The sequence below is a fragment of the Hippopotamus amphibius genome, chromosome 1 (genome assembly GCF_030028045.1).
Source record: "Hippopotamus amphibius kiboko isolate mHipAmp2 chromosome 1, mHipAmp2.hap2, whole genome shotgun sequence".
NCBI classification, from domain to species: domain Eukaryota; kingdom Metazoa; phylum Chordata; class Mammalia; order Artiodactyla; family Hippopotamidae; genus Hippopotamus; species Hippopotamus amphibius.
The window spans coordinates 83,369,326-83,392,974 of NC_080186.1; the positions used below are offsets into that span (position 1 = coordinate 83,369,326).

The 23,649-nt window shown below is 38.8% G+C and overlaps 1 protein-coding gene across 1 annotated transcript in view; it reads right to left on the reverse strand.

The window, feature by feature from the left end:
• Positions 1 to 23,649, reverse strand: part of ALG14 (ALG14 UDP-N-acetylglucosaminyltransferase subunit) — an 87,838-nt gene that overhangs the window by 37,067 nt on the left and 27,122 nt on the right. Inside the window, exon 3 of the mRNA XM_057718201.1 lies at positions 13,960 to 14,091. Coding sequence (XP_057574184.1) covers positions 13,960 to 14,091 — 132 coding nt within the window. The remainder of the gene's footprint in view (positions 1 to 13,959; positions 14,092 to 23,649) is intronic.

A 23,649-nucleotide genomic window follows, 5' to 3' on the forward strand; every position in this document is an offset into this window, starting at 1 on the left:
TCTCCAAATCTTTAACGACCCCGCTTGACTTGGACTGCAGCAGTCCTTCCTAAGCTCTCACATTCCATGCTCAATTATTTGTGTTCTGATTGTGCTCCTTTCTATCCTTTCTTCCTTTGGACCAAAGGGAGATTTTTAAAATTCTAAACAAAAACAGCACTTTAGAGGTTTTCAGATACTAAAAAAATAGAGCTATGCTGATTCACATGAAACTTTAAAATCGGCACCGTAAGGCTGTGAAATTGGCTGGTTCTAGGAATCATTATTAAAATTGAAGATCTCTTCAAAGATTTCCTTTCCCTTGATCCCACTCTCTGTTCTCACTTAGCCACTGGTGCCTCCCACCACCCTTCTGCACAAGTCCAGGTCTCTCTGAGTGCACTGCCTCTGATTACATATCAGTCCTTTCTTGGAAAACAGCTTTGTTTCCACCACGCTTCCCTTATTCTTACCCTTTCACAACTGAATTTCTTTTCCTTCAACTTTTATTTCTGTTTTCACTGTAGCCATGCTGTTATTCTTAGGAAAACATACTATCTTTCACTTTGAAAGGAAGAGGCCCCACCAGGCCCAGATCTCATGTGTGCCTGTAACGGGCTGAAACAGTGGCAACACAAAGAGTGAGGCAGGCAAAGCGAAATGAGAGTAAACGCTAGGCAAAGCCACATGCACTTCTGCAGAGAGGAAACACGTAACGTTTGCCAAGTGGAAAAAGGATCAACTTAGAGAAGAAAGAAAAATCATTTTCAAGCTTTGGAGCATCCTTCAAAGTGGAGAAAAAGAAAAATAACTCAAAGCAATCTCTAACTGATAATATACAGCCTAATTTTGACACAGATTTTTTCTAAGGTCATTCAAAATGTGAAACAGAAACCATAACATTTAAATTAAATACCTCATTTGTGGATGGAAGCAGCTACAGATTGTCACCCAGCCAATGTGTCAGTGGCACAGCTGGTAATTTCACCATGCAGCTGGGAAAAGCAGTTTGTCAGTCATAAGAAACCAGATATGTGGGAGGATTTTCACATAAAATCACTCCTCACAGTGGACTCTGACCATCATCAGACTTGCTAAATGCACGTATGATACAGAGCTGGTTCTTCTGTATCTTTATGAAAGCTGCTAAATTTACAGTGCATGCCTAGAGGGGAAATACAAACTTGGAAAAAGTAACACTGGTATTATTTTAATATGTTACAGAGGACTGGTCAACAGAGGAACAGGAACTGAACAAACTTAAACAAGTGACTCCCAAGTACGATTTCATTAATCTTGGAAAACAAGAAGCAGTAGGTGATTGCAATCTAATCATTTCTTTTTTGACTTGGCTTGAAAAATCTTATTCTCACTTAACTCCATTTATAGATAGGCATCTTGGGCCAGCTGACCTTTTCTTTGTCTAGCTAAGTTTCCTTTGAACATGCTATAAAGCTTTTGATCACCAAAAAATATAATACCAGATGAAGGTCATTATATAAAGAGAATCAAAGCAACAGCAATTAAGGGGAAAAACAAAGTTCCTGTAAGGGTTCTGGCATATCAACAAGAAGTTAATTGACTCTTCTTAATGTTTGAAACACATGTCAATCAATAGGCCAATAAAATTTTTATATACTATGCAAACAGTGGTAATCCCAGTACCACCCAGTTTGTGGCTCACCACAGAAAATGCCTAATTCAAAAAAAATCATAGTATCCCATTTATGGACAATAACCCATTATCCATGTCATCAACTTGCTATTGCTACGAACTTAGGCATTTCACAGCTCAAACTAGATACAGAACATGGAAAAAACTAAGTATAATAATGGCTTTCTTTCATACAAAGCATGAGTGTACATGTAATAAATACATCTAAATTTGTCATGGTGAATTAGATCAGCTTCAGCTTCAGGCAAAGAGGCAGAGTATTAGGCTGAAATGATTCATTTCTTTCCAATTTATTATACATGTAGAATCTGAAATTTATTTTTTACTTAATTAAAAATTAAATTAGGTTTCATTTTTACACGCAGAGCTCTTTCTTTGAGTATTTCATTTAACAACAGCCAGGTTGGAAGGCAGCCAGTAATCAAACACTGCAGACTTGGGAAACCCTTCTGGTTTTTCAGACTCTTAATAAAGCCTGAGAAGAATACAAGCTTAGGGAGCGGGCGTCTTTGTTTTTGTGATGACTCACATCATTCAGTATTCATTCATTTATTTATAAGTCACTCCACAAATATGTGGAAGGAACTTTTTTAGGATGGGACCATGGGAAACACACAAATACACGGCCTTTACCCTCAGGAACTTTACAGATCTTTCCCCCTCAACATAAGCAGTCCTCTTACTTTAGTTTAATGATCAGCAACCTTACAAATTCAACATTCTCTTCTTCACCTTGAAACAAACACATTTCTCCTCAGGAAGACATTTCAAGAGAGTATGAGATCAGTCCACTTATTCAAAGAACAATTCAAAGATGCCTACTTTTAGGAGAAATTAAAAAGACATACTAGAGAAGAAATACTTGGTTTCGAGAGACAAAACAGTGAAGTACAAGGACTACTTAAAATTCATATTAATGTGGGATCAATGCATACATTACACTAGGGGAAAAAGGGCATAGAACAAATTATGAAGGGCCAAGATCAACGAGACCATTTAGACATGGTTTTAGAAGGGCTAACAGAATGTTCCATCTCTCTCACAGTTATCTGTAGACCTATTAGACGGAAAATCAGCCAAGATGCAGAAGGGCTCAATAACGTCACTCAGCAGCAGGATCTAATGTGCAATTACAGAACACACCACATAGCAGAATACACATTCTTTTCAAGCACCCATGGAATAGTCACCAAGATAGACTGTATCCTGGATCCTAAAACACTACCTTAACATATGTAAAAACAGAGTATGTTCCCTGACCATAATGGAATCAAACTAGAAATCAATAACAGAAAAATAAAAATACTTAGAAATTAAAGCACTCTATAAATAATCCATGGGTCAAAAAAGAAGTATCAAAGGACATAAAAATACTTAGAAAAAAATGAAAATATATCTACATTTGTAGGATGATGCTATAGCGGGGCTGAAAGAGAAATTTATAACATTAAATGCTTACATTAGAAAAGAGGAAAGGTCTTCAATCAATAATCTAAGCCCCTACCTTAAGAAACTATAAAAAGAAGAGCAAAATGAACCCAAAGCAACCACAGGACAGGAAATAATAAAGATAAGAGAAAATAAGTGAAACAAAAAGCTGATTCTTTGAAAAGATCGATATAATTGATAAGTCTCTAGCAAGACCGACAAATATAAAAAGAGAGAAAACAGAACTTGCCAATATCAAGAATGAAACCGAGGCAATAATCTTAGATCCTAAAGCTGTAAAAAAGGACAATTAGGGAACATTATAATTCTATGCACATAAATTTGACAATTTAGACGAAATGGAACAATTTCTTGAAAACCACAAACTACTGAAATTCACCCTATATGAAACAGAGAATCTGAATAATTCTATGTCTATTAAAGAAATGTAATCTAGGGCTAAAAACTTCTGAAAAAGAAATCTCTAGGACTAGATGGTTTCACTGGAGAATTTTACCAAACATTTAAAAAAGCATTAACATAAATTCTAAACAATCTCTTCCAGAAAACAAAGAGGGTGAGTCATTTTATAAGGCCAGTTTAATCTCAATACTGAAATCAGACAATCCCAAACAGAAAGCCAAAGACAAATATCCCTCATGAATACCATCATAAAAATTTGCACAAATTACTAGCAAATCAAATCCACCTATATATAAAAATATTTATACATTATGATCAGGTGGGATTTATTCAGGGAATGCAAGCCTGTTTCAATATTTGAAAATCACTCAATGTAATGTACCATATCAATATAGCTAACAAAAAATTATGATTGTGTCAATCAATGTAAAAAAAGCTTGTGTGACAAAATTCATTTTGTCATTAATACATTAATTTTTCTAATGTCATTAATAAAAACATTCTCAGTAAATTAGGAATAGAGGTTGTGATGGTTAATTTTATGTGTCAACTTGACTGGGCCATGGGGTGCTCAGACATTTGGTGAAACATATGTCTGTGAGGTTCTTTTGGGGTAAGTTTAACATCTGAATCAGTAGACTTGAGTAAAGCATATTGTCCTACCTAACGTGGATGGTCCTCATCCAATCAAATGAACACCTGAATAGAAGAAAAAGGCTTAGTCAAGTCCTATCCTATTGCTTCTGGTTTAGTTTTTCTGGAGAAGCCTGATTAATAGAGAAGGGAAACTTCTTCAATTTGACAAAGAGCATCCATTAAAAACCTGTAGTTGACATCATACTTAGTAGTGAAAGAATGAATGCTTTTTCCCTAAAACTGGAAAAGAGACAAAGCTCTCTGCTCTCAAAGTCCTGGCTAGTGCAATAAGGTAAGAAAAGGAAACAAATTATATACCGGTTGGAAAGGAAGAAATAAAAATTTTCCAATTTGCAGGAGATTATCTAGAAAATCCCAGAAAATCTATTTAAAAAAGCAAGATCTCAAGATATGAGATAAACAAAGATCAACTGTATTTTGATGTTAGCAACACACATGTAGAAACCGAAATTAAAAAACACAATACCATTCATAACTTACAATCATTCCAAAAAGGGAAATATCAGGATATTAATTTAAAAAACATGTATGTGATCTAGATGCTGAAAATTGCAAAACTTGGATGAATGAAATAAAAGAAGATCTAATTAAATGGAGACACATACCATGTCCACAGGCTGGAAGACTCAATATAGTAAAGATGTCAATTTCTCCAAAACTGATTTATGCATACAATGCAAGTCCTATCAAAATCCCAGCAAAATTATGTTGTACACGCAGACAAGCTTACTCTAAAATTTTTACGGAAAGGCAAAGGAACTAGAATAGCTAAGACAATTTTGAAAAAGAAAAATAAAGTGGGAGAAATCACACTACCGGAAGTTAAGATTTACTACATAGAGCTATAGCACTCACAACGTGTGGTACTACAAGAGGAAAAGACTCAGAGATCAACGCAACAGAGATTCCAGGAATAGGTAAACACAAATACACCCGACTAACTTCTTTTTTAAAAAAATTCCAACTGATTTTCAACGAAGGGGAAAAGCAATTCAACCGAGGAAGGAATGGTTTGTTTGTTTCTTTTTAACAAACTGTGCTGGTCATCCATAGGCAAAATGAGCTTTCATCTAAACCTCACACCTGATACAAAAATTGACTCAAAATGATTCATAGATTTAAATGTAAAACACAAAGCTACAAAACTATTAGGGGAAAACATGAGGAAATCTTCGGGATCTAGGACTAGATGAAGAGCTGTTAGGTATGACAACAAAAGTACGATCCATGAAAGAAAAATTTGATAAATTAGACCTCATCAAAAGTAAAAATTTTTGTTTTATTGAAAGACCCTGTTAGGAAGATGAAAAGACAAGCTATGAACTGGGAGAAAATATTTGTAAACTACATTAGACAAACATCTCATATTTAAAATATACAAAGAACTCTCAAAACTCAAAAGTAAAACAAACAATTCAATTAGAAAATGGGCAAAAGATATGAACAGACATTTCAGTGAGGAAGAGACATTAACAACAACTAAGTACACGAAAAGATGTTCAACATCATTAACCGTTAGGGAAATACAAATTAAAAATACAATGATATATCACTACACACCTAAAAAATACTGATAATAGCAAATACTAGAGAGAATGCAGAGAAACTAGATCTCTCAGACATTGCTGATGAGATGTAAAAATGGTACAGCCACTGTGGAACATAGTTTGGCAGTTTCTTATAAAACTAAACTTAAATGGGAATTATGCTACTCACACTAGCTCTGTGACCTTGGTTACTTAGACCTCTCTGGATTTTGAGCTCCTCATCTACAGAATGGAGGTAAAGAATACCGTGTCAGAGGACTGTTAGGAGGATTAAATGAGTTAATATACGCAAAGTACTTAGAACAGTGTCTGACACATAGGGAGAGCTCGATAAATGTTATTTTTCCAAAAATTTAAAAAAATACAACTTTCAGGTGTTCCAGTCACATGACTTAAAATGATAAATCAATAAAACATTTAAGTGGTCATTTCCTTTAACTTCTATTGGATTTCAATAAAAAGAAGTCTGTTTATGGGGTTTATAGAGGAAAAGCTCAATATGCCATCTTAACAGTACCCATAATATTTAACTTTATAAAAATGACTACCTTGCTACTGCATTCAGGTCATAAGTTCCAGATCTCATTAATTTTTAATAGCAATAAAATATTATACATAAAATGCTAATCAATAAAGGTACAGTCTAAAGATTTCAACCTTATGTATATTATGTGACTCTCACTCAACTGAGTTATTAATCTTTCACTCGTCTTAAAATGACCTTTTTCTGTTCTTTGACTGATTAACTCTTATCCATCTTTTCTTAAATGTCATCTCCACTCTCACGCCTTATCCAGCTCCCCAAAGAGGACCTATCACTCTACAGCCACCCAGCTGTGGGCAAGACTGCTGTCTACTGTGCTTACTTTTGTACTTCTTGCATACAGTATAAATCTTGTCACAGAGTAGGGTCCTTGACAAATATTTGTGAATGAACGAACCGCTAAGTTCTTGTGATACTCCCACAGCAATTTTCACTTACCACCGTAAGGCACCTGGCACACTACGTTGTAATTAGTACACTACCTTTGTACTAATGTCTCCCATTTGTCTCCATCACTAGAGTGTAAGCCCTTTGAGGGCAGGGCCCATGGCTCACCTATGTTTGCACTCTCGGTAGCTAGCACAGTGACTGGACCATTCATCAAAGATATGTACTGACGAGGCGGGGGAGTCAAGGAAGGGAGGGAATACGGGGATATGTGTATAAAAACAGATGATTGAACTTGGTGTACCCCCAAAAAAATAATTAAAAAAAAAAAAAAAGGATATGTACTGAAAGGCTACCAAGTGCCAGGTGCTGTTGCATCAGTACAAAGAACAAGGCAGTTGCAGTTTCTTATGGAATAACAAACACATACATAAAAAAGTTTTTTTAATTGGGATTAGTACTATGAAGAAAATAAAGGAGGGCAGTCCAACAGAGGGATGAGGACACGAGCTGGCATCAGGGTAGGCCTTTGTTAGGAGGTAACATTTGAGCTCAGAGAACAAAAAGGAGCCAGTCACGTTTGGAGCAGGGGAGAAGAGCCCCACGCACAGGGAATGGCAAGTACAAAGGCTCTGAGACAGGGATCGGCTGGGTTTGTTGGGGAAAAATAAGGCAGGTCTGACTGGCACATAGTAAACTAGGGGAAGAGAGAAGGAGAAGAGGTCAGAGAAGCAGGTTGGGCTGAAGCGTGCAGGCTACGCTGAGAAATTTGGACTTTAAGAACACAGAAAGCCACTGGATGATTTTAAGTGTGGAGTAACAGAATCTGATTTACATTATAAAAGAGATCACATTGGTTGTTAAGTGGTGAAGAAATTGCAGGCGGTCATGAACTTCCTTCCACAGGCGGATAACAGACTATGCATTGGGGGTGGGGGTGGCGTTGGATGGCATGGTGACAGTGAATATGGACAGAAACAGACAGAAATCATGATCAATTGTGAAGACATGGTCGGCAGGGCTTGCTATTGAACAGGAGAAGTAGGGTGTGCCAGAAAGCAATGTCTCCTGAGGATCTGACTTGAGCAAGTTTACCAAGATGGGGAAGAGCAGGAAATATCTACTATTTTGAACCAAGAAACTTTCAGATGCCTACTGGATATACAAATGCAAAAGTAGTACATATTAGGCACTTAATATATACTTTCAATAACTAACACTTTGAGGATGGTAGACTCACCTAAAATCAAACATAGAATATAGCATTCCAAACTTGACCAACTCTATTTACTGCTTCCAAGGTTACAGAGACAAACATAAAATAATAAGTGATTGAAATGATGAGAAATCTCAGTTCATTTGCTAAACTATGTCATTTTTGGCTGCTACTGAGGCTCCCTGATCCAGATTTTTAATTCAGCAAAGGTGCTGAATTTTATGTTACAAATTTTAGACAAATGCTGTAACAATTCCGGTATTTGTGCCACTTAGAGAGGGTCTTAAAAACACTGGAGTGGTGAGGTGCCTAGAGGAGCAAGCAGTGACTCACCAAATCACTTTGAGTCAAAGAGAGTTACAGGCCATACATGAAGCTACTGGGAGCCAAAGGTTTTGATGCTTTCGGCCATGATTCACATTTTAAAATTCATATTTACTAAGTTATAATTCACACAGAGTAAAATTTATCCTTTTTAGCATACAGGTCTGAGTTATGACAAATGCATACTATTAAGTAACAACTACCATCACTATCACAATCAAGAAACAGAACAGCTTCTCACCCAAAAACATTCCTTCAAGTCTTTTTGTGGTCAGTCTCTCCCCCACCCCTCAATGCTGGCAACCAATGATCTAATTTCTGTCCTATTATCTTTTTAAACTGAAGAACAGTCTTATGAACTTATGACTCATTCACAGGATCCCTGGCAAAGCCATATTTCTTGAAAAATATATGTGAAATAGCAGAACCACCTAAAAAGTATTTAATGGCCTTGTAAAAGAAAAAAACATCCATTCCGATTATTAAGGATTAGATTCAGGCCTCCAAAACAGAATTTACAACTTGTCTCTAAGGTGCTTTTCATCTAATAATTGGCTTGGATGAAACAAGCATGACTTTCAATATACAAGCAGATTTACTTTCTCCTAAAAAAAGCCTGAGGTTTTGGATTACTCTCTCAATCAAAAAGTTAAATTAGGATATAAAATACTACATATCCTCACAATGGTTTTATATATGATTTCTATAACAGGAAACTGGTAAATATGAATTCGATTAATTTTCCAAGTCAATCTCAATTGTAAAATTCTGTAATAATACTTCTTTAATAATACTATTACTCATTTTAATTATCCATTTTGAATTTTAAAAATACTCTATCTTGACAAATATACATACATAACACAATTTTGAAATATATACTATTATCACTATTATTCAATTCGATCAGTCTTTGTTAAATCACTATGAAAGCAGGTACTTAACTTGATCTGCTGGGATATATTTAAATTTTACACTCTCAGAGGGAGTGATGTTTAACATGATTTTGGAAGTAATTTATTAATTGATTCTTAATTGGTCTGAATGAATGAACACATCTTCCATGGTGAGCCAGAAATTGGTGGCATATAGTCCAGTGGTTAAGGCCTTGGGCTTTGGAATCAGAAAGACCTGGATTCCAGACCTGGATTACTGGTTGTGCACACTCAGGGCAAGTAACTTCCTGTCTCACAGAGCCTCACTTTCCTCCTCCATTAAATGTGCATAACCGTATTACCCACCTCATACAGCATGAATGCTAGTACTTAGGACCAGATCTGGCACATGTAAGTGTGCTCAATAAATGTTAGCTATTATATACCAGATGGAATTTCCATTTAAAAAACACTGAAATGTTTTATTATTCAGCATTCACTCTGAAACAACAAGGAAAGTGACTATCTATATTTTATAGATGACAAAGTAAAGTACAGAGACAGCTGAATGGGGAGCAGACTTACTGGCTCAGGTGCACAAAGTTAAAGCAAAGCAGAAAGTCACCTGGCTGTTCAGACAAGTCAGGCAATTTAAAGTCTGATGCTACTATCATTTCTAAAAGTGCAGTTTTCTTTCTTTTTTTTCAAAGAAGAAATTTTGATAAAAGTCATAAGAAAGCCAAGGATGCACAAAAAGAGACATATGGATCATTGGAACAGAAATAAACCCAGGTGCCTAAAGTCAACTAATTTTTGACAAAGGAGGCAAGAATATACAATGGAGAAAAGACAGTCTCTTCAGCAAGTGGTACTGGGAAAGCTGGACAGCCATGTGTAAATCAATGAAGTTAGAACACTCCCTCATACCACACACAAAAATAAACTCAAAATGGCTTAAAGACTTAAATATAAGACGTGATACCATAAAACTCCTAGACAAGAACATAGGGAAAATATTCTTTGACATAAATTGTAGCAATATTTTCTTAGGTCAGTCTCCCAAGGCAACAGAAATAAAAGCAAAAATAAACAAATGGGACCTAATCAAACATAAGCTTTTGCAAAACGAAACCACAGACAAAATGAAAAGACAATCTACAGATTGGGAGAAAATATTCACAAACAATGTGACCAACAAGGTCTTAATTTCCCAAATATACAAATAGCTCATACAACTCAATAGCAAAACAAACAAAAAACAACCCAATCAAAAAATGAGCAGAAGATCTAAAGAGACAGTTCTCCAAGGAAGACATACAGATGGCCAACAGGTAAATGAAAAGATGCTTAACACTGTTAATTACTAGAGAAATGCAAATCAAAACTTACACTGGTCAGAATGGCCATCATCAAAAAGTCTACAGATAATAAATGCTGGAGAGGTTATGGAGAAAAGGGAACCCTCCTACACTGTTGGTGGGAATGTAAATTGGTGAAGCCACTATGGAAAAGAGTATGGAGGTTCCTTATAAAACTAAAAATAGAGTTGCTATATGATCCAGCAATCCCACTCCTGAGCACAGATCCTGAAAAGGTGAAAACTTTAAAAAGATAAATGCCTCAGCAGTGTTCATAGCAGCACTATTTATAACAGTCAAGACATGGAAGCGATGTAAGTGTCCATCAACAGATGAATGGATAAAGAAGGTGGGGCACATATACACAATGGAATATTAGTCATAAAAAAGAATGAAATAATGCCATTTGTAGCAACGTGGATGGACCTGGAGATAATCATATTAAGTAAAGTAAGTCAGACAGACAAAGGCAAATACCATATGATATCACTTATTTGTGGAATCTAACAAAATGATACAAATGAACTTATTTACAAAACAGAAACAGCCTCACAGACATAGAAAACAATCTTATGGTTACCAAAGGGGAAGGGAGGGGGAAAGGGATAAATTAGTTTGGGGTTAACAGATACACACTACTATATATAAAATACATAAACAACAAAGTCCTACTCTATAGCACAGGGAACTATATTCAATATCTTGTAATAACCTATAATGGAAAAGTCTGAAAAAGAATATATATATGTGTATACATGTATAACTGAAACACTTTGCTGTGCATCTAAAACTAACACAACCCTATGAATCAACTATACTTCAATTTAAAAAAAGGCAAAAATATTTAACAACAACAACAAAAAATTAGTGCCATTTACAATTGAAAAAAAAAAAAAAGCCAAGGATGAATACAGGAGAGATCTGCATGTTGTAATTCTGCTTTTGGTGTAGGAAAAAAGGCCTCTTACCCATTAACTTTGTGTGTGTGTAAAAGGGAATTTCATTAAATGGGAGTTCATTTTGTGAAGCCAACCATATCAGAGCAGCTGACTGGAAAATGTTCAGGTTTGAAATAATTTTGAAAACTCAGTTTAAAATGGAAATAAGTATTTCCTATTTCCCCCCTTTCCCCCTTTTATTCCTTTAGAAACAGAATAGTTTTTTTCCCCTTCCACTCTTTATAGGCAAATTTATGGCACTCATAAAATTTTAGACTAAATTTGAAGAAAACTGAGAGGACATCCTGTCCAATCCTTTTGTTTTAAGGTAGAGAATGATGCCCAGAAGGGAACTAAAATAAAATAAAAGCCAAAGTGAGCCTGAGACCAAGTTCCTAACGCCCCATGGGTTACTCTTTCCACTATAAGGGTATCAAATACTTAGGTAGGGCAGTCACCAGAGCTCCTCCATGTCCACAACAGACATCAGCCATCATGTCACTACTTCCTTCTCACCTTCACACCTTAGAGTCCTAAAGTCACCACACTCAACCTGGCTGCTGCCAGTGGCCATGCCTCCAGTGACTCAGTAAATGTAAACCCAAAATTTCCAGCTTAAAATGTGAAGACCTTTTTTCTTCCTTCCATTTTGTTTCTTAAGTTTCAGAAATAATTCAATCTTTAAGAGCAGTAATGATCTTTTAGGAAAACATCTGAGTTCCACACACTAAAAATGTGGTTGGGGACTGTGAGATAAACTTATTTTGCCAAAAATTTAAAAATAAATATAAGCAAAATTAATCTATGGTAATAGATATCACCAGAAAGTGGTTGCTTGCAAAGGGGCAGGTGAGGTGATGGAAATGTTCTAAATCTTGATAGAGATGTAGTCAAACTATATACTTAAGATCTATACATTTCACTGTTTGTAAATTATAGCTTTTAAAAACAAACTAGAGTACTCACATAGAAAATTCAGATTTGAAAATTCAGATTTAAAATTTCTCATCCAAAGGAGGGACTTGAATCGCAATCCAGCTGGTGAAAGGCAATGACCAAACTGATAGAGATTTTTCAAAATCATCATTGTAGCTAAATGCATTTTTGTTCAACTATTCATGAAAATAACATCCACAGTGCCAGAATTCATGTATATGGAAAGTAAATAAATAGTTTCTTTAAGGGTAATGCAGATTACTGGATTCTGCCTTAAACAGAAATGAGAGTATTGTTTAAGAATTGTGTACACTACTGTGATAACATATCTGCTGATCTGAATTGCCTACTGAAGTGCATTTAGGATTTAGTAATAGAACTTTATCCTAAAGACCACAGAGAACTTAAGACTTTTATAGATAAGGAAGGCAAGGTTTTATACAGTGCACTAATTAAGTTTTCACACTTCTATGTTCTGTATTACTTTCCTGTAAAAACTTGAGTGTGTATGACATTCTGCCTACTGCGTATCATTCTCTGGTAACAGTGTTTTCTTTTCTTTCTTTTTTTTGTCTACTAGATTGCTAATTTTTTTTTTTTTTAATTTTTATTGGGGTATACTGTTGTGTTAGTTTCAGGTGTACAGCAAAGTGAATCTGCTATACAAATACATATATCCACGCTTTTTTTTTTTTTTTTTTTTTTGGCACACGGGCTTAGTTGCTCCGCGGCATGTGGGATCTTCCTGGAGCAGGGATCAAACTCATGTCCTCCGCATTGGCAGGCAGACTCCCAACCACTGCGCCACCTAGGAAGCCTGGTATCCACGCTTTTAAAGATTCTTTTCCCATATAGGCCATTACAGAGTACTGGTAAGAGTTTTGACAAAACAATAAGAGTATTGAAAAAGAATTTAAAAACTGGCTCTTCTTGGGACTTCCTAGGTGGCACAGTGGTTAAGAATCTGCCTGCCAATGCAGGGGACACGGGTTCCATCCCTGCTCCGGGAAGATCCCACATGCTGTGGCACAACTGAGCCCATGCACCACAACTACTGAGCCTGTGCTCTAGAGCCCATGAGCCACAACTATTGAGCCCATGTGCTGCAACTACTGAAGCCCATGCACCTAGAGCCTGTGCTCCGCAACAAGAGAAGCCACCGTAATGAGGAGCCCGTGCACCAGCACACCACAATGAAGAGTGGCCCCCACTCACTGCAACTAGAGAAAGCCCGTGTGCAGCAACAAAGACCTAATACAGCCAAAAAATAAACAAATGAATGAATAAATTAAACAAACAAACAAACAAACAAACAAAAACCTGGCTCTTCTCTGCCTGACGAGCAAGCACATGACATTGGCTCAGGAACCACAGGTGGACAGTGGCAAAAATTGTTTAAAGATAGTGCTCTGTTAGTCCTTATTGCCATGAGACATAGGGGAGAAAAGGGCAAATTTAAAGTTCAAGTTATAGTTAGAAAGGGAAGACAAATTTCCCAACTCTTTCAGCAAAGTGCACTGAAATGATACATTTTAGAACATGTTAGTAAAAGGTCTGTCATAGTATCTGGCGTACTGATAAATGATAGCTGTTTAAGAAAACAATATGTCCTGTTACTAAGGAGGGATCCATAGGAGAGTGACCTTCTCTCTCCCCTAACGCTCATACATACCAAATCTGGCTTCACTCGGTGAGTCAGGGGGAAGGATAGCCACATGGAGTACAAGGTGGTGAGCACCGTGGACAGCCAGGGCTGCTGGACCTCCCGGCTTCTGGGAATGCGGTGAATATAGTATTCGGGAAACTAGAAGGAAACAGTGAAAATCCAAATCAACTGGGCCACTGATACCAAAGTTAAACACAGTAACTGTTAACATTTGTACAAACACGAAATGCTCTCTTGATTACTTTTAATTTTCACTGGAAGTATTTTTAAGTTATAAAGCCTTTTTCATGCTTTATACAACACACACCATTGGGTTATGACAAAAAGTTCCTGAACATGATTCAAAATGATAAAGTCAGTGTTGACAATAAGTTGGGGGAAATTGTCTATAAAATATTTTTTAGGTAAAGACCTTAACATACTGATATACAAAGAGTCCATAGGGATCAATATATGACAAATAACCTAGTATCAAGATGGGCAAAGGAGATGGGCAGACAATTCCAAACAGAAGAAACACAAACAGCCAATAAACATTTGGAAAGATGGTTAACAATTAAATACAAAAGAAAGCAACCAGTCATTCTTCACCTACCTAATTGGCAGAGATCATGGATACTTAGTGTTACTGAGGATGTAGGAAAACAGACATTTACATTCCCTGAGCAAATATATTGGTACAACTTTTGGGGAGGGCCATTTGGGAATATCTATCAGAATTTTAAGTGTGTCTAACTTTGATTCAGTATTTCTGCTTCCAGAAATATATCCCACAGATTTATCCATATCGTATTTACTTTAAAACTGTTTGTATTTGTGGAAATTGGAAAGAGCCCAAATATCCTCCAAAAGGGATTGGAGAAGTCCACTCAGTAAAATATATGGAGACACATGAAAAAATGACATAGATTTATATGACAGATATGGAAGATGTGCCCATAAAAGTTGTTAAAGTGAATATACAAGTTGTAGGACAGTAGTTTAATATGATCCAGTGTGTATTAACAAATCACACAGTTGTGTGTGTTTGTATACACATTGGTACATATATTAGTATTTGCATGAAGAAAATCTGGAACTGTTTGTCACAAATTGTATTTGATGTGGAAAGGATTACATAGGGAGCTGAATACCAGAAAGCAAGAATCACTGGGAGTTTCTTGGAGCCTCGGTACCACAAACATTAAGTCAGAGAGTAAAGGACTAAATACCTCATACATTCCCCTCCCCATCCCCTGCTTTGGCCTTGAGGAACAATATGCTCCTTAAGAAAAGAACAGAAAAACCTTTTCTTAAACTAGTGGAAGACACAAAACTACTGGTTCTAAGTTTTTTTTGCATTTAGCAAGTGTGTGGCGGCTTCTGTTATGCTCCAGGAGGGCATCTGTGTAGTTCCTGTAAATCAGCACAAAGCGAAAATGGGCTACACACGTGACCACTGTGCTTCACATATGATGATAAAGGATATTCCCTCTTCCTTCCATGCTACACCAGTGGGGAAGGAAAGATCTGGTCTCAATGTTACTCACTATTTTTATTTACTTATTAATCATTCATTATATCAATGTTTTTTTTTTTCTTCCAAAGGATTAAAGTACTAAATGTTCAACTAGAAAATAATACTGAATAGTTCCCAAATTACAGACCATACAAGGAGCAGTATCCAGAACGGGACAAACTTGTGAGGAATCTTGTTGCAGGTCTGTGCTTGCCTCATTTGTGGAGATTATTTATTTGTATTAATATTATTATTTTTTGTCTGTGCCACATGGCATGTGGAATCTTAGTTTCCTGACCAGGGATCGAACCCATGCCCCCTGCATTGGAAGCATGGAGTCCTAACCACTGGACTGCCAGGGAAGTCCCTGTGAAGATTATTAACTGGAAAACATGTAATGGGTAAAATAGTACTGAAACTGAGGCCCCCTAAAGCTGAGTTTCCTTACTGAGTTTATGATTACTCTTTCTATCCAATTCTTTATTCCTTTTCCTGTCCCCTCTGACTTCAATCCTGTGCTAACCGAACACTAATCCACCAGAGTCAGATGACTAAAACTGCTGTTGTCCATAACACCATTAATGTACTAAAACTAAAACTGCTATTACATATATCATCATTAATGTACAAACCCAGGTTGTTTCTCCAGGGCAAGATGAGCTAACAGAGCCCTGGGCCACGGACCACCTGCTCTGAGCCTCATAAACCAGAACATCCTGACTCCGGAAGCTATGATTGAGAAATGTCATAGAAATGTAACAAGACAATTAATTGCAGCCTTTGTTCTTCTCCTTAAAAAAAGAAAAATTCCCTAACTCAAAGACCAAGTGGGAGTGGATCTGAGGCTCCTCTCCCCCTCCCTTGCTTGGCGTCCAGCAGTAAACCCTTATTTTGCTGTGAACTCTGGCTGTCAGAGTTTGGCTTTCTGAGCGGTGAACGCAAGAGACCTTGCTTGGTTTCAGCACAATAAAGCCAACGACCCTGATCAGAAACCTTTTGGGTCAGAAGTGTTTCAAACAGGTAATACAGTACATACACCATATATTACATAATATTCACCTTGGAAGTTTGGAGAAGTAAGCAAACATATTAATATTTCTGCAGCAAAACACAAATATTCACACTAAGTGGGATAAAGACTATACGCCTCATGCCAATGCAAACCAGGTTTTACTGTCAAATAAACACGTGTCACATGTGGAACTTCTTTTCTCCTCGGTTTTCTGAGCTTTCTAGGATTTCAGATCAGGGATTGTGGACCTGTACTACAAAATACACTTGAACCCAATAAGAGGTCATTATTATTATAGTAAAAATAACCCAGTAGGGCCTTATTATAATGGTTATTTGGATGTTATTTCCAAAATTTGAGGCCTGATCTTAATATCTATAATATTTCATTCAAAAAAGCATGGGGGTTTACCATGTCCCTTGAATCTTTTAAAGCTGTGAGCATATAACTTTTTAAAAAAATTTTATTTTATTGAAGTTTAGTTGATTTACTATGTTGCATTAATTTCTGCTGTACAGCAAAGTGATTCAGTTATACATATATATATATTCTTTTTCATATCTTTTCCATTATGGTTTACCACAGGATATTGAACTATAGCACATAGTTCCCTGTGCTATAGAGTAGGACCTTGTTGTTTATCCATCCTATATATAATAGTTTGCAACTGCTAATTCCAAGCTCCCAATCCAGCCCTCTCCCACCCGCCTCCCCCTTGGCAACCACAAGTCTGTTCTCTATCTGTGAGTCTGTTTTGTTGATAACTTCATTTGTGTCATATTTTGGATTCCACATATAAGTGATATCACATGGTATTTGTCTTTTTCTGACTTATTTCACTTAGTATGATAATCTCGAGGTCCATCCACATTGCTGTAAATGGCACTATTTCATTCTCTTTTAGGGCCAAGTAGTATTATTTCATTATCTGCTTTGCACATAACTCTGTAAAGAAGTAGTAAGCAATATTTGGTGGTATTTTTAGTGTCCTGAGGGGCTGGAAGGGTGATCAGTATGACTCTGGCTCTGGAAGCCCAGCTCCTTTGACGCCATCTGAGCTCCAGAGAGGCAAACACACAGGCCTCACAGGGCCTGTGCAAGGGTCTGGAGACAGCTCTCTGAGACCTGGATATGGAAGAAGAGCTTACATCTTGTCCCAGGGAGCAGCCTGAAGAAGCAGAGAAAATGGGTTCTGGAAGTCTCTAGTCCATTCCCAGCAGAAGAATGGAAACTAGTGGAGGCATGTTCTGGGGTGGGAACTGAGGGGCCTCCCAGAAAAACAGACCTGAGGGTAAGCCAACAAGGTAGTGACTGAAGAGTGACGACCTGTTTTTTGACTTCTGGATGCACCATGTAAGGAGCCCACCCTCAGCCTTCACATCAGATGCTAGGCTGGGGAGGGCAGTCTTGATTCCATTTGTGGGCTGGAGCTAACTGAGCCAATGACCTCATGCATACAGTGACAAACCATTCCGTTTGCACAGGACAGGCCCAGTTTACATTTGTAGTCCCAGCATAATTACTAACAGTACTCCTTTCTGCTCTCAGAAGTGTCCCAATTTAAATGATAAAGTATACGGTTACCCCTGCGGTGGGCAATGAGTAGTTTCTTCCTAGTGATAGGGAAGGAAATTTATTCAGAAGAGCCCAAGGCAATGTGCTGCAAGAATCTACATTACCATCAAGGACAGGAGTTTAAGTGGTAGCTGGGAAGAAAGCCAAGCTGGAAGTCCTACCAGTGAGATAAACAGGAAAACAGGGAAGTGGTGACCAGCGTGGGGAAATGGGGGTGGTGAGGATCGAGCTAGGCAAGGGGTCAGAACCATGACTCTGACTGGCAGGTACCAGGGGGTCCATATGGTGCCTCTCTCCGGCTTATGGCTCTACACTAAAGAGGACTGTACCTCTGAATCCCATCTAAATCTTCCCCACATTATGATGTTTTGATAACAAGTTCAGGTAACTGAAAATCCTACCAAAAAAGAGATATCTCTCCAAGTCCAAGTCTCTTCCCATCCATCCCCCACCAGATCAGTTCTCAGAGGCACCTTTCCCTATTAACCTTTCCAAATAACCCTGCTCCTCCCACCTGTACTCACGCTTTTCTCTCCTCCATCACCAGGCTTGCTTTTTGTTTTAAAATTACTCTACTTACTCTACTGGCACATCATATGTTTGTTTATTTACTGTCTGTTTCCTCCACTAGAATATAACTTACCTGAGGAGGCCAGGAACTTTAATTGTTGCAATCTTAGTGCTGGTAAGAGTATTTGCTTTACAATTGGTGCTCAATAAATATTTATTGAATAAATGATTCAATACGTTACTGCATGTTAATATAAAATAATTCAATCTTCCTGTCACCTAGCTGAAGTGAGTCTAAGACCACTTAGACTGGGAATGCAGAAGGGCCACAAAGGAAGTAATTTCAGAGTGCTTACCCGAGGCCTTATTTGTAAGGTCCACTCAATAAATGGGCTGAACTGCATGGAATTCCTGGGGCTAAAGGGAAAATGCCCGAGCAAAGCAGGGGAATGAGAGTTTATAAACAGCTAGAGTCAGGAGGCACCAAACCCTAAGGGGAGATGCGAAAGAACCAAAGACAATCGTCCCCTCCCCATCAATGTGTCCTAGGTGCGCCACCTAGACTTGTCTCTGTGAAACTGATCATTCACAAGGGCCTCAAGGAACTTTCCAGCCCTGGTGGGTCCTCTCCCCAGAGAGTAGGTCCGTGAGAGAGGAGTGTCCTGAGGCTTTGAGGTCTGAACACAAAGGGAAAGGCAGTCTGCTAGGTTAAAGCACAGCCTCCCATTCTGCACCTAAAACTGTTTGAAAAATTCTATGCCCGCTGGTTCTGTTTTAAATCTGCTATGAAGTCAAGTGGATGGAAACCTGGGGCCATCTTGATAGGGAGAGAGCCCTCAGATTAGCTATGCTTGATACACAGAAGGTGGTGCTAGGGTATCTGATGTCCTGTGTCAACTAGAAGAAACACCGAGAGCCAGGCCATGCCAAAATTTTAAGAGAGTTTTTATTATTTCATATAGTTTTAGAAGATAATCAAATATATAAAGAAGTAAATGAGGAAAAATTATTAATAGAAGGTTTGTATTTTGGTCTTCACAAATTCCGCTGAAGACAAAGGAATGGGACAGAGTTTCAGAGAGCTACAATTTAGGCTTGGCTATGACCAGGCATTCCTAGGAGTTGTGGCATCTAGAGAAATCCAAATGAAGGCATCTTTATAGGCATACTGTTTTTGTTAGTTTGTACCTCTGCCTTGAGGAAACGCTCCCTGACCCTCTCTTATGTCCTGTTAATGGGATGCAGGACACAAAGGATGCTTCATTCATCATTTTACCCCCTGACCTCTATCCCCAGACCCAATATTTGGTTTGGGAGTGGCCACATGACCCAAGCAGGTTCAGTCTTTTCCTGGATTCTTATAGAGACCCAGGGAAAGTTCTTCCTTTGAGAAACACTGTGAGCTGCTAAACTGGCCCTCAATCCATTCTACTGGGGCAAGAAATACATACTTGTTTTGGTGTTCCTCTATTCACTAGGCTTTTCTATAACAACTCAAAACTGAACTATCATAGTTGCTACCAAAACAGGCTATTCCTGCATTCCCAAGCCAGAAATTGGCAAGTGAACAGTACAATCTATCACAAACAGATTTCCTAAATAGATGTGGAGATCATGCAGATCTACGTTGGGACTGACAGGGATAATGGTTGGAGGGGACTGCCCCCATGTTTCCGTCTTCCAAAACCTCCACACACATTTCTATTTACCCACCTATTCCCAACAACCCCGCTATTCTCATGGTCCAAGCCATCACTCTCTCTCACTGTGACTATTACAATTGCCTCTTAAGTCGTCTCTGCTTCTCCTCTTTCATTTTATTCTTTATAGAATCTCCAGGGTAGTCTTCATAATGTATAGCAGATATTTCCTTTCACTCTCCTGCTTAAAACCCTCCAAAGGCTTACCACTGCACTTGGGATAAGATCCAAGTTTCTTACAACTGCCTCCGAGGTCCCATGTAGTCTGGCGCTGACTTCCCTCTCTAACCGCTCCCTGCTCGCTCCCTCCAACCACACCGGTCTTCTTTCTGCTGTATGAATGTGTCAAGACTCATTGCTTCCTGAGGGCCTTTTCTCCTCATTCTGAGCTGTCTGCCCTACTCCCTGACTGTCTCATAGGAAGCTCCGTCCTGCAAGTCAGGTCTCGCATGAACACTGTCTCCTTAGAGAAGATGCAATTCTTCCCCACCATCCCCTACTCCCAAAACATGGTTGCCCTCCATCACACGGTCTTATTTTCCCATCTTCATGGCAATTATTGGTAACTCAAATTAACTTGCTCATTTATGGATGGTTGGATTGCTGTCTGCCTCTCCCCTAGAACACCAGCTTCACGAGGGGAAAGGACTTCATTCTGCTGCCTGCTGTGATCTCCATGCGCACAATGGTGTTCCACATGTCATGTGCTCATCGCCGCTTGCTAAATCGATAAATGACTGTCATTACAGTTTCTAGAAGTCCAGTCTTGGTCTATGCCGGGGGAGATGCTGACTCTTTATCTCATAACATCTCAGGAATGTAAGAGACCAATGAATCCAAACTCCTCACTTCACAGATGAGGAACTTTCCCAAGGGGACAGAGCCAGCAAGTGGTAGAGCCAGGACCTGAACCCAGGCTTTCCACGTATCCTAAAATACTCTGTGGACTCACCTTTACACAGGCTGTTCTTGGGTCCCTGGGCCTCCCTGCTAAGGAGAGACTGCCTCCCCCGAACCAGCGTCCTTGGAGCTGTGCTCCCAGCCTCCTGTTGTTTCTGTGATAGCCAACTACCCATCCTGACCCATTTCCTTTTCCTTCTCTGTTTTGCAGGCCACCTGCCCTGTATATCTACAGCCTTCTACCCCCGAGTGAGCTGTGCCTCTCACCTGCTCTATGGAAACTGAGCTGTGGGCCTCCTCCCATCTCTGCACTTTGTGCCCTGCTCTGCACTGTAGCTTTGGCACCCCTCCCCCACCTATCACTATTACCAATGACACCCTCCTCTGGCCTCAAGCCTTTCTGGGGAAAAATCAGAACAAAAATACAGGGCCTTAGAAATCTGCAGACTTTTTTGTTGAACCTTAGGCCCCAAGTCTCTTCTGGCAAGTTCTGCTGTTCTGCTATTGCTCCTACCTGGCAGCCAACTGGGTTACACACTCCTATAAAGTATGCTTTAGTTGAGTCCTCTCTTTCGGTGCAGGCCAATGTGTATACCCTACAGTATATGCATATCTTGCAATGTGATCCAGTCTCTTAACACAATTGGCAGTAATCTAAAAGACAGAGAAGAGATACTCTTGCTCTCTTATTCGCTCTCCACCATACAGTCAAAGAAACATCCCATCTATCTATCTATCTATCTATCTATCTATCTATCTATCTATCTATCTATCTACCTACCTACCTACCTACCTAGCTACCTACCTACGCTTCCTAATTAAGCAGTGGCAGGGACCATGTCCTACATTACTCTGCTTGCCTCCCAGTGTTCCCCACACATACTTTATTGACGCATAACCAAATCCACAGTGGCAAAATAGACAGCAAAGGTAGAATGCCTAAGAGTAAAAAAAAAAAATAAAGTGGAGAAATGGATTTTTTTTCAGGCTTCTAGTTTGTCTGGAATTATGCGAAACACTGAGTTAAATGCTAATAGTGTATGACAACTTGTAACTTTCAGGGTATCTTTCAGAATTACATACATCACTGCCGAAAACCACAAATATATCTGGCTTTAGATTTGTGACAAACTAAATAGACGTCTATAGTGATTTAGATGGAAATAATTCCACCAAGGAATCCAGATGGCATCATAAACCACAACAGAGCAGCTCAAGTGGTCTATGAAGTCATATTCTCTGCTGTTACCACACTGAAACGTACAATACGTTTATTATTTAGTGAATGCCACACTATAGCAGAATCTTGGAAACAAGACAAAATGAAAATGGTAAAACTTCATTCAACCAAAAATGGTTTCAGTTTTCTTTCATAACTGCTTTTTTTAAATAACAGAAAGTATAATATATAGTAAAAGCATGTTGGCTGATTCACCCAATCATTCTGAAATCAAGATGACCATATTTTACCACCAAAAAAAAAGTTTTTATATGCATGTCCTTCAAGAACGTGGAAGTTGCTCACTTCGTGATAGGTGATGATGAGGTACCATGAAGTGACTTAGGATGAATGAGTTGTGGGTTCCAGGCTGTGTCCTGCTCAGATAACCAGCTCTGTCTCCTGGGGCGAGTTAGCCTCTATGGACCGCAAGTCTCTCACTGTGAAGGGAGGAGGCCCGGCTGAGATCAGGGATCCTCAACTGGTCATCATGATCCCACTGCTGGTTCTCAAGCTTGACTTGTCAAAGTCAGGTGCGGCTGCTGTTCCAGGCCTGCCTCACGACTTGTAGCCACTCCTTACTTTACCTTGAGAAGCTCCTCCTTGCCTGGAGGTCTCAGGCTTCAGGGAAATAAAAGTTTGTTCTTGAAACAATTATGAGAGTTCGGCACAAGAGATTTCTAAAGTCCTTCATAATGAATATTAGCTGTCCTCTTTCCAGCCTTTTATTGCCCCCTTCCTTTGCCAGAAATAATCCAATTTTTCCTTTGTGTAACTCACTCTTGCTCACATTCTCAGCCAGATGGTTTCGGTGGGATTTCAGCCCCTGTCTCCTTACCCCCAACCTGTAGCTCCAAGAGTAGGCCAGGAATGGCTTATGCACCATGACACAACACTCATCTCTGGCTATGATGATGAGCTGGAAGATGGCAATATAACCCCGCTGGAGACGTCTGCTGGGACTTCTGGGAAAAAGAAGGGTCATCTCTCCCTCTCCTACATGCTGTAAGAGACCTTCTTCTTCCTTAGATGTTGAGTGCAAAGATATGAAGCTGGGAGGTGCTAATGCTTTCTGCTACCCTGGGTGCGCCAGATGGTGATGATGCTGCAGAGGATAGAGCAGAGAGACACCACTATCTTTGGTGACCTCCCTGGGCAGCTGGACCACGTCTTGCCAGAAACAAGATCAACTTTTTCCCATTTTGTAAGGCAAAAAATTCTCTTCATTGTTCAAGCCAGATTTGAGTGTAGTTTTATGTCACCTGCAGTAGAAACAGCCTTC